This window comes from Anabrus simplex, chromosome 1 (assembly GCF_040414725.1).
Source record: "Anabrus simplex isolate iqAnaSimp1 chromosome 1, ASM4041472v1, whole genome shotgun sequence".
Lineage (NCBI taxonomy): Eukaryota > Metazoa > Arthropoda > Insecta > Orthoptera > Tettigoniidae > Anabrus > Anabrus simplex.
In genome coordinates, this window is record NC_090265.1 from 864,144,923 (window position 1) to 864,157,232 (window position 12,310).

General features: G+C 36.7%; 1 protein-coding gene across 2 annotated transcripts in view; it reads right to left on the reverse strand.

The window, feature by feature from the left end:
* Positions 1-12,310, reverse strand: part of LOC136857652 (dyslexia-associated protein KIAA0319-like protein) — a 221,070-nt gene that overhangs the window by 159,940 nt on the left and 48,820 nt on the right. For both annotated transcript variants that reach the window (XM_067136474.2, XM_068225261.1), the window contains exons 6-10: positions 11,070-11,217; positions 10,060-10,248; positions 7,780-8,008; positions 3,206-3,434; positions 471-615 (exon numbers count right to left, since the gene is read on the reverse strand). In XM_067136474.2, the coding sequence (XP_066992575.2) occupies positions 471-615; positions 3,206-3,434; positions 7,780-8,008; positions 10,060-10,248; positions 11,070-11,217 (940 nt within the window). The remainder of the gene's footprint in view (positions 1-470; positions 616-3,205; positions 3,435-7,779; positions 8,009-10,059; positions 10,249-11,069; positions 11,218-12,310) is intronic.

Consider the following 12,310-nt stretch of genomic DNA (forward strand, 5'->3'; position numbering starts at 1 on the left):
CTGGCCGCACTTAAGCCACTGCAGCTATCAAGCTCGGTCATGTAGTTTGTCATATGAAAACAAAGTCGTCTAGAGATGAGTTATATAATAGCTTATCATATTATGTGAAGCTACAGTATTTGTGTTCTTGAAGGTGCAAAGAAAGAAAGAAAGAAAGAAAGAAAGAAAGAAAGAAAGAAAGAAATTAAATAAATAAATAAATAAATAAATAAATAAATAAATAAATAAATAAATAAATAAATAAATAAACAAATGGTCAGCTGGGGAACATCTTACTGTGATACATCGAAGCACGCGAGTCTAATCCAAGTTTATTTTATTTACAGATAGCTTTATTGTGGTCTGCACGTCAGGTGTATCACTTCTATTTTTCATCCATAAAAAATGAACACATTCACAAGATATTACACTGCAACTAATGGAGACGTTGAATTTATCACTGCCAAATACATCTCAGTTTTGCAACTTACCAACAGGTGGTTTATTAGTGGGTGGTTTCACAAACACATGGACATCAGCAGATGATGACTGCCCAGATGTGTCTGTCACTTTCAGAACAAATGTATACATTCCCTCCTCCAGATTAGCAAGTTGAAGGTAAGGAGTTCTGGTGTTCTGAAAGTAATTATACAAATTTGTAAGTTTTCAATTTTTGAGCATCAAGTCCCTAGTTCTAGAACATTTGAAAGCTACTAAGTTGTGCTGATAGTAAAATCCTATTCCTGTACTCTAGGCCTGACTAACATGATTATGACACTGGTTAATCATAGCATCATTTCTAGTCAATTGCTAAACATTTTGTTCAATATCTTTCTATCCCATTCAGAGAAGACTTGGACACAAAGAATATCACAGGAAAAATCAATATGATCCTCTATGGATAATGCATCTCTTGAGAATGAGATAACTCTTTGGTGTTATCTGTTCTTAAAGACTCAGTCATCAGAAGAAGAATTAGAAATTTGTTTCCCAAGAGAAATGTAACATTAGTAGAAAATGTAGTAAAAGTGTTGCATTCTAATATGGATCAACATATTTGTGTGAATCTGAATTTTCATATTTGAAACTAAGGAAGACAAAACATTGTTCCAGTTTAATGGAACTGCATTTGGAAAGTTCCTTGGAACTGGACCTATCACAGTATATGACTAATTCTGGAAGCCTGGTATATGATGTGAAACTATAATCTTTTCATTAACAAGGTATGTCTTTAAATGTAATAAGTACCTTTAAAATGTTGTCATTTGTAGATCACAATACCTTGAGTACCTGGGACATGTGATGAGACATCCTGAGAGATATGGGAAAATGGTTGGTAGACGTGGACCAGGAAGAGGACAAATTTCATGGCTAAAAAATATAAGAAATGTGGTTCCAGACTTTATCCACTGAACTGTTCTGAACTGAAATAAGCAAAGGTAGGATTGCCATGTGGACGAGCAACATATGTCAAACTATGTCAGAGAAAAACTTGGCAAGGGCTGCACTATGGAAACAAATGTGAAAGGAAATGGAGTAAATATGATCTATATTGAGTGCAAGTACTTAAACATTATTATCTGAAAGTCAGAGGGACAGAAATGTGGATGCAAGACCATTGTGAAAGGTAGGTCAGTACTAGAATAGGTAGAAGACATTGTGGGAACACTGAAAGTCTGCGCTGGGCAAATGTTTTTGTTGATGGTATAACTTCCATGGACACCCAAGGAGAGGCTTATACCACTACAAATATAAAAATTTACAGTAGGTAAGTAATTTCATTTATAATGAGAAAATATATGTGTGAAGTCTTCAAGCCCAAAGACACATTAGTATGACTCCACACCCATAGATAACTAATAGCTAAAGCATGTACTATTCACTGGAAGCCCAATTTTCTGGTTATCATAACATGGTTACTTAATTATAAGCTATACATTTCATTTTTGTGCCTTTTCAATACAGTATATCAAGTAAATAATATTACATTAGTCTTGGAACTAGTTTCACCCACTTAGTGGCCATCTTCAGCCAAAATAAAAATTAAACAGATCATGTTATAACTAAAACAAATGTATATAAGATAAAGACAATGTTACAGGAATCATTACAACATTAAAATACATATGACAACAAAAAATTTGATTGTGATCATCTTGTCTTAATAAGATGATGTCTTTAAAGTTGAGTTAGAACCTCAGGCAATGAAGTAAATCTGGAAATGATAGACAGAATTAGGAATGAATCAACAAACAGAAAAGAAATTAAAAAGGGGACTAATGTAATATTATTTACTTTGTATATTGTAAGTGGAGAGGAACCATATTTGCCCCTACCCGGCTACAGCTGGATAAAGGGAAATGATGATGATGATTGTATTGAAAAGGTCAATTTATTTCTTATAACATGGTTACTGTCAGCACATATCCTAACTTCATTTCTCAGAGTTTTTGACAACTCTATATTAATCTGGGCTTGATTGCCATACTCGTTTCACATCATGGAATAAACTGCACCTCAAGTTTATTCTAGAAACAGTAGTAGACGTGAACCTTTTCTTGATACCTGAGCTTCCCAGTGCTGAATCGGTAGACGTCGGTTATCTTCGAGATTCGCATCGACAACTTTTGAAACTCAAACTATGAATCTGTTATGCATCGCCGTGAGATATCTGGCGTACACTTTACGTACTAGTACTGTTGTTGTTTACACAGCAAAGCCAAACTATAGAATTCATGCTAGGAACAAGATTTGCATCGAAAAATGTTCTATAATGAGTGTGTGACACAGTTGTTGGCTTACGATAATAAAAGTTTAGAAAATTCATATCGATCGATCATATTATCGGTTCAATTGAGATTTCATTTCCATTCACTTGGCAGTATAACCGGAACTGGGAGAGCTCCCTCCTTCCTCCTCAACCCCGTAAAACTTGGTATCAAGAAAAGGATCGTGTATAGTAAGTATTGCTACCATAAGGAAAAGAAAGAAGGCATATCTATTGTGTTCTGTCATTCAAATATAGAAGATTGTACAATGAATTTAACTCCACAGAATTCATATTTGGGAGGGAATATGAAAGTCTATATAAAATTCACAAAAAATTGGCATCGAATAAGATAGAAAACTGCACTTTTCTTTAATATCTGTATTAGAAATGAAGCTTGTAGTTTTACTTCACTGAAAAAAGTTAGCAAATATAGTACGGAAGGGAACATCCTGTTACCTGCATATCAACAGCCTTGTCCTGATCTGAGGGGCTTTTCGTCCATTCCCAGCTAGCAATTCCACGATCATCTGTACTCAAGTTTCCATTGAGAGTTAAATTATTGTGTGGCAAGTATATAATTATGTCTTGTCCTGCATTTGCCTCTGGGGGATAGTCTGTCACCTTCAGAACAGTGATATTTGCTGTCGTCGAATTTGTTGCATGGTCCGAGTCCTCAACAGTTAATCTGAAAATATAAAATCCATCCACAGCCTAAGAAAACACAAATTTGGGAGCACCAGAAGAGAGAGACAAGGAACTTGTAAACACGTAAATATAAAAGGACACAAAATCATAAAGAATAATGGAACTCAACAAGGGCTGAAAACAAATAGAATAAATGGAACAGGTGACAGGTACATGGAGACAGCAGTGGATGAAAGTGTAGAGTTTTGTCATTACCCTTTTGTGTTTACATATTTGTCCTCATCTATCCTTCCTGTTACTTGTACTCATTGGTCTGTCATCGTGTTTATACTCTGTATCTTTCCTCTTCTCTCTGATGTAGATCTATACAACAGATCATTTTATAAATTAACCAAACATCAGTTTTGTATATACTGGGAGAGCGGAATATGAGTTACTTGTGCACATAATGGGTCCAGTGCACATGGGATGGCAGCAAAGGCCTCAGCTGACAAGTTAGGAATCCTGAGCTTCACAGAAACTGAGTGCATTATCAGTCTCAGCTGAACAGCTCCTGAAACTGCATGTGTATAGTACTGTACCAAGAAAGCTATGGCTAATACTACACCTTTATATTCCATAGCGAGTGTTTATTTACTATTCGATCGACTTGTGTTGTCAGGAGATTATTTCAAGAAAAACTCTGTGATGATCAAGCTGCAAGTCATACTGTGATTCATAAATCAGGTAATAAATTTTGAGAAACAGGGAGTGTTTGAGATAAGAAGCGATGACAAGCACGGTGCTCATGGAAGTTCTTGATAACATCAGACATTGCCTAGAGAATCTCTTCCGCGTCTTTCTCAGCAATCAAAAATTTCCTAGGGATCTGTATGAGCGGCCATGAAGTTACTTAAGGTAAAATTATATAGATATCCATTCCCATAGAGAACCTGAAATATTTGTCCTGAATGAGTAAATTCATTATGAATGAGCTTAACTTGGAATTCTGGGGCAAAATGCTTGCAACCAAGAATGAGTTAGCTGGAAAATTGATAATATCCAATAACGGACCATTTCTATTGGAATTAGGGCAAAACAGGCAAATTTATGTCTGCCTTTTTAATAGACTTTTTCTTCATGAATAATTAAAACTGTTACCAGTCACAAGTTAAATTAAATGTTGTATTACACAACGCGTTTCACAGAGTCTACGCTCCATCATCAGGTGGTGAAATTATATTTAATTAAATGGAGCCTAGACTCTAAAATGTTGTAGAGTACAACATTTAATAAAAAATGTGACTGGTTAACAGTTTTAATTATTCATAAAGAATTAATTCATTGTCATGGACAAAGCCTACATAAAATATGGTCAGGTTTAAGAAATTTCATTTCTAATTTTTTTTAAATTAGCCAGTGACTCTAGTACTGAAATTGTAGTCTGGTAAAGCACGGGCTCAAGCTGCCATCCAGCTGCAAGCAGAGGTTGCATGGCCCATGCAACTCTCATCGAACGCACAGGAAACTTGTCTGTTCACCCTGTATGAAGGTTAGATATATTTCAACCAAATCACACATTCCGCTGTGCAATCAATAGGTGCCTTAACACATTAATGACGGGCTACATTAATTAACATAGTTTCGTATTGGTGCGCGTGCGACCGGCTATGTAAATTAACGTTTTCTCACATTGCTACATTCTTGTGTGCTTTATCCTTTCCACCGTTTATTAATTGAAATATTTCATGTTGTTTATAAACTAAAGTCTTTGTTGATTGGAATTTAGATAGATATATTCTTTCCTTGACAATGCTTTCAGCACAGGACGTGTGGTTTCGTAACACTCGGTACCGCGTGACCGAGTGTATTGCCAGGTGTCAGCATGGCGCGCCGTAGCAAGGACAGCTTGAACGATGATGAAATATTTGAGAATTGCATGCTGATAGTTTATCTGATGTCCCTAGTGGTTGCGAAAGTGTAAGTATTAGTGATTGTGAAGATGTGTGTCCGTCAACATCAACATATACGAGCGGAAGTGAACGTGTGATATTCAGTTCAGACAAGTCTGTTGACGGCGATAAAAATGCGAGTGAAGATGCCAGTGACAGTAGTGACAGTGAGGTTGATGGATGGACAAATAAGGATGAAAACAGAGTCCTAGAACCATTTACAGGTATTTATATTTCATCCCACTTCTCATGCTAGGTGTGCTTCTGTTGCCGGTCCACAGGAAAGAATGGAAGAGCGCGCGCCCGGACAACAATGTGTTAATAATGAGTTTTGATTTCCAGTAAGAAGTGCACCTTTAATTCATTATTTTAATTTACTTACAGGGGTCATTAAAATTATAACCAAACTACACAAATTTTTTCTTCAGAAATGGCAAGTATTAACATAAAAGAGAACCAATGTTTTCAATAAGTTTAAAGAAAAGTTTGCTAGTGTTATTTCTCCATAAGTAAGATTATTCTTAAATAGGGTTATCCTTAAAGTATTAACATGAAATAAAATAATTATGTGCTGTTGAAAGTCCATATACCTCACCAAGGAAAGCAGAGTTTAAAATTTCTTGAGTAAGAGGCATGTTAAAAGCTCAAATGTTTACTCGAGTTTCATAAGTATGACCAACAGATAGGATTTTGTAAATATTGCCTTATACAGGATTTCTTAAAAAAGTTTGTTTTATATATGGATGAAATATAATTCAAGAAAATGGCAGACTGAAGGATAAAATTGTATTTATTGAGGAGATAGTAATAAACAAAAAGTTTTGGAATGGAAGTATTGTAAAGGATCACAAGTAGAGGAAGTTATTTCAAGTATAAGAATAGCCGACTTGATTGTACTTCTTTGAGGTAACCTTTGCATCGGAAATGGTGATGGTGACTGTTGTTTTGAGAGTCAAAATAATGGCTATCAGCCCCTTGTAAGGTCAACTAAAGACGAAAAGGAAGAGATTGGAACCCTTCATGAATAAGAGTGGTGGGCAAAGGAAAGGTCACCAAAGTGAGAAAAATCAACTCTCTAGGCCTTGAAAATCTAATACAACTGAGGTCAACAAGAGTTTATGTGGAAGATAAGAGAAGGACCCTCACACAAGTGAGGTAATGGTAAACATAGCAGAGGAACTATGATTCCCACACGTGACTCGTAAGTTAATGAGTTCCTTGGTAGTTATATCACATATAACCCTTACATTAACAATTGGTATCACATGACAAGACTATGATCCTCATCATTAACCATAGTTCATTTTCATCATCATACAGTATTTTCAAAATTGTACTGTCTTATTTCTTTTTCCTTTCTTGTTTCATAAACAATCAGGTCATTGCATATATTCTATTTTCTTTATTCTATATATTTCCACAGTATCCTTAGTAGTATTCAGGAATAACTCTTCATTCATTTTCCTAACATCAGCAGAATTTTCTAAGAGTAAGGACCCAGGTACTAATTTAAAACTCTTCATATCAAAATATATTGTGATAGTCTAAAGCAGCTTCTAGCTTATTTATAAATTTTATTCCACAGTTTGCCTGTCTGTGATTACCTGAAATCCTAAAACAGGAATGGTACTTAACATATTCAATTATTTGCTGCTCTTTTATAGAACACATTCAATTTCATTTAATACTTGACTTGCACACCTACATTTCAATGCCATTAGTAATTTCATTATTGTTTAAGAAAAGGTAATAAATCCTGTTCTTTTCTTCCATTTTAAGAGTCAATTTCTTGCTAGAATCCTGAATAAATTTGTTTAATTAGAACATATTTCTCACAGCAAACAACATTACACTCCTCTATTTATATCAGCCCATTGGCAGATTGTTGCCATTTACACTTGTCAAATAGTTCTTTAGTATTTTAAATAAGTATTCTATAAAATTCTGACTAGAACTGATGAAGACAACTAAAGAGACAATCTGAGCCAGAATTTACATATTACAGGATACAGGTGTTTATGTATATATATAGGAGGATAGTACAATTTAGCCATGTAAAGCTTCAATAGTTGTAGGTTTTTATCACCTCTAAACTGAAGTGAGGTGCTGTCTCAATATTCGTTTGCAGTTCATGATTCTGTGAATCTAAAGAGGGCTGATTGAGTTTGGTGGTGGAATACTGTTTAAAAGGAATTGGTAACCACACATTTGTCCCATCACATTGGTGAATGAAAGAAGTTTATCTCTGAAAATGGCATGATTTATCTCCGTACACCAGTCTTCACACATATTTCTGTTGGTTCCTGCTGAACATATAAATTTTTTCTCTCTCATGGATCATGTTTATCAATTCAGCTCTATTCTAGGGAGATTTTTTAGTGTACAAGGCAGTAACAAATTTTGTTCTTATTGTATGACACTTTATGAAGTAAGGACTTAAAACAAGGAACAAACCTGAATGTGTAGTTCCCTGGAAGTACCAGGTTATCTAGTTGAAGGGTGGGAGCTTCTACAAGATGAGGCTGGTACCCAATAGGTCCTTGTTGTAATTCCCAATGCCAGCCAATGATACTGTCATCATCTTTACTTGTAGAACCATCCAAAACTGCTCCAGTGTTGGGCAGTTTCACTGTCTGGACTTGTGGTGTGATTATAGCCACTGGTGGTTGATTGATTCGCTTGGCTGAAAATTACCAACAGAATACTGACAAAAAATGATAGTTACAAATTGTTAAAGCATCATGCCCTAGTTATTATTACGGGGGTGAACCAAAAAGTAAGTTACACTAGCTCGCCCTGAGAGCATGCTGTATGTCGTGACCGTGACCAATGCGGAGCAAGCTACAGTAACTGCTGACACATCCGATAGGAAGGTTGGTGTGGTATCCCGTTGTGTTGTGTGTGCAGTACGGGCTAGGCTCAATGACACGTTAACTGGATGTTCACTCCAAATTGGAGGTATGTGCAACAATCAGATTTCTTTGGGCTAAACGGCTCAATTGCACGGACATTCAACGTGAAATCACTGCTGTATATGGTAAGCGTGCAATTTCTCACACAGGTATTGTAAAATGGTGTAAGCAATTTGACACCAGACGCATAGATCTCGCGGACGAATATCGCGAAGGCAGGCCCGCAACGTCCAGTACCGGTGCAAATGTTCACCGTGTGGATGGATCATTAAAGAGAATCGGCGCATAACACTGCAGGAAATAGCCAGCATGCTGAATATTTCATACGGCAGTGTGTTCTCCAGTGTTCATCAAGCACCTTGGATTTCATAAACTGTGTCAAAGATGGGTCCCACATCTGCTCACCGATGTTCACAAGGGACGTTTCCAATCGTCGCTGGCATTTTTGCAATTGTATTCTGTGGAGGGCAACGAGTTTCTGCGGTGAATCATCACAAGAGATGAAATGTGGGTCCACCACTTCATCCCCCGAAACAAATAGAACATTGATGGAATGGGTGCACACCATATCACCATGAAAGAAGGCCAAGGTCCAACCTTCAACAGGAAAGATAATGGCGACAGAGTTCTTTGACATGGAGGGTGTGGTGCGTGTGGAATTTATGCCAAAAGGCACGACAATCAACTTGGCTTCGTACTGTCGAAAGTTGAACCGGTTGCGCAAGGCAATTAAAGAAAGAAGCGGGAAAAATTGAATTCCAGTGTGATTTTGTTGCATGATAATGCAACACCTCACATGGCCAGCCAAATATCCAAACTGCTGCAGTGATTCAAGTGGCAGGTATGGCAACATCCTCCATACAGTCCAGACTTAGCGCCATGCGATTATCATGTGTTCGGTGCGCTGAAAAAGGATCTGGGTGGATGACAATTCCAAAACAATGAGGAGGTGAAAGCAGCTGTCTCCAGGTGGTTACATAGAGCTGGAGGCGATTTCTACGCATCCGGAATCGAATTGTTGGTTGAACATTCCGAGAAATGTTTACAATCTCTTGGGGACTATGTGGAAAAATGAATTTACATTGTTTGATGTCATATCTGTGTTGCCTATGTGTAGATGGTTTCATAAATGGCCATAACTTAGAAGTGTAACTTACTTTTTGATTCACCCTTGTAATACTGAATGCCTCATAATGAATTAAAGGCAGTTGCCTAGTTAAAGTGCAACAAGCATCTTTGGTTCACTTAAAGGATGAGAGTTAGATTTCACATTAGGAATTCAATAAATTTTGAAACATGACCACCACTTTTAGGGTTCATTTAGTGAACAACAGAGAGTATGAAGGTAATTTGTGATGACAGGACAGCTGGCCATAGAGTTACCATGTCAATTCCATTCAATGCCTAAGTTATGGATAGTGGAAGTATTTAACTTCAACTACTTCATGGGCATTCATAACTAATTGGACCACTGATTTTGCCTCATTGCTTGTGTGTATGCAGCACTAGGGGTGTTAGACACACTCCAGGATCATGTAAACAACTGTGAGATACCAGAGAAAGCAACCATATCAGTGATATCAAACAGAATGAAGGTGGAAACATCAGCATGCTGCAAAGATATTGATAAAGAATAATGCATGTTAAGTACAAAAATGGAGGAATGAAGTCAAGTTCAAATCTATTTATATAATTTCAATTTAGAATGGAAAGTTTTGAATTTCAAGATAAATTTAAAATGTCAAAGAACATAGTTCATTGAAAGCACCAGTGTACACCAAATCACTGGTTACAATCACAGAATCAAACAATGAGTACTTACCTGGAAGTACAGTGACATTTGCATATGCTTCTCCATAAGCCCCAGGTGCAGACACTGCCACTTTAAACATATAAAGACCTTCTATGAGGTTACTTAGCTTCATGGTTCCACCATTCTGGTCATTCATTGTACCACTGTTTACACCCTCAGGTTGAGACAGTAAATTCCACTCATATTTGTAATGTTCCCCTGTAATTAGAAGTATTTATTAGAAATTTAAAGCATATATTAAATATATTTCTTAAAATATAATTTAAACTCAATATATCACCACTCAGTTTCCTGTTGAGGAAAAAACCCATTAGGATTGCTGAACACAACTATCTGGAATATGCAAATGACAAAAGAAAACATGCTAGGTACAGGGTTAGGGCAAATAATGAAAACCTACAACCTGTTTTCCAGTCAGGGTCAGGGATGGAATGATGGAATGAATGAAGCCCCCATCTTGCGGCGAGGATAGGAATTGTGCCAGCTGCCGAAGCCTGTCGTACTCCTCTGGAGCAATGATTACTGACAGACAAATGAAATGAAATGATAGAGAGTGTGGCTGAAAATGAAAGATGACAGGGAAAAACGGAGTACCCGGAGAAAAACCTGTCCCACCTCCGCTTTGTCCAGCACAGATCTCACATAGAGTGACCGGAATATGAACCATGGAACCCAGCGGTAAGAGGCCGATGTGCTGCCGTCTGAGCCACGGAGGCTAGGGCAAGTAATGAAGGAAAAAATAAGTGACAAATCAAGTCATATATAGAAAGACAGGAACATGAAAAGGAACACGAAATAGGGTAAATACTTTAAATGATTTTATTTGGATCAGAATTGACACTTGGATTTGCTAAATAGTTCTGAAGGAACTTAAATCAGAACAGAAACACATGTACAACATCATGAGAAAAACTTAAGAATGAACACAAAGATAATATATGCTTGAATACTACTTAGAATTCTAGAAGTGCAGACAGACATTTTCTAGATGTAACAGTCATACTTAAAAAAGTACTTACCAGACTGCTCAGCGGGTACAGTGTATGCAGTAAGTGTGACCTCATTCTCTGGAAGGCGAACTTCCTTTGAAATGTTAGAGACGACAAGCTGCTTCAGAGGCTGACTGGAGGACAGTTCTACACTAGCTGATACACCCTCTGAATACATCTACAACATTAAAATTTACATCAAAATTCCATATAATTACATCAAATATTAGGAAAATTATTCAGAATACACGAAAATGAAAGTAATTACAAAGATAAAATTTCTCTAAACAAGAGATCATAAAAAATGTAAAGCAAGATACTCTATATTTTATAGTTTCAGTTTTGTAACAAAATATGACAGTATCAAAATAGTTTTATCACAAGAAGAATATGAAAATATATATTGATGAGACATTTCAATTTTACTCATAAAAGAGGATTCTGGTAACAGACTGTAATCTCTGAAATAAATTATGCTAGTAATATCACAGTGGCTAACAACAACATTACAACAAACTTATTTTACTGAATGATGTAAAAACTGGTAAATTATCCAAATTTAATTGAATAATTACTTTTTAATAGAATTAGTACAATCGCTCAAAAACAAAAAAAGAAGAAAAATGAGTGCATGGTATTGTATCGGGTGTTCAGAACCTAGTGCCACATTGTCCACCAAGCCCGGCCTCTGCCGCCTGGCTGACAAGGCAGGCAGCCTTAACACGAGCAACCGGCAACGATAACTACCTGACTGAAAACTTATTGTATTGGAAGTTTTTTCTTACCTACTTTCAGCAGGATTTGTTACTCAGATTATTCCTATACACTTCCTGTTTTAAGTTACCCCGTAGATAAGAATGTCGCAAACCGTTACGTCAGGGCAACAAGGGTACCAAAGTCTACAGGTAATTATCCGTTCATCAAAAATCTAACGAACAGCTTGCAGTGAATATGCCATTGACTGAGTTATTCCAATGTCCTGTTGGAAGCAAGTTTACTGTTTGTCTTCTTCCATGAGCATTTGAACGAATGACTGCAAAATGTTATTCACATAGTGCTCTGAATTCACTGTGCCTTGAAAAAAAATATAGGACCAACTATACGGTTGGTTTTTTTTTGCTAGTTGTTTTACGTCGCACCGACACAGATAGGTCTTACGGCGACAATGGGACAGGAAAGGGCTAGGAGTGGGAAGGAAGCGGCCGTGGCCTTAATTAAGGTATAGCCCCAGCATTTGCCTGGTGTGAAAATGGGAAACCACGGAAAACCAT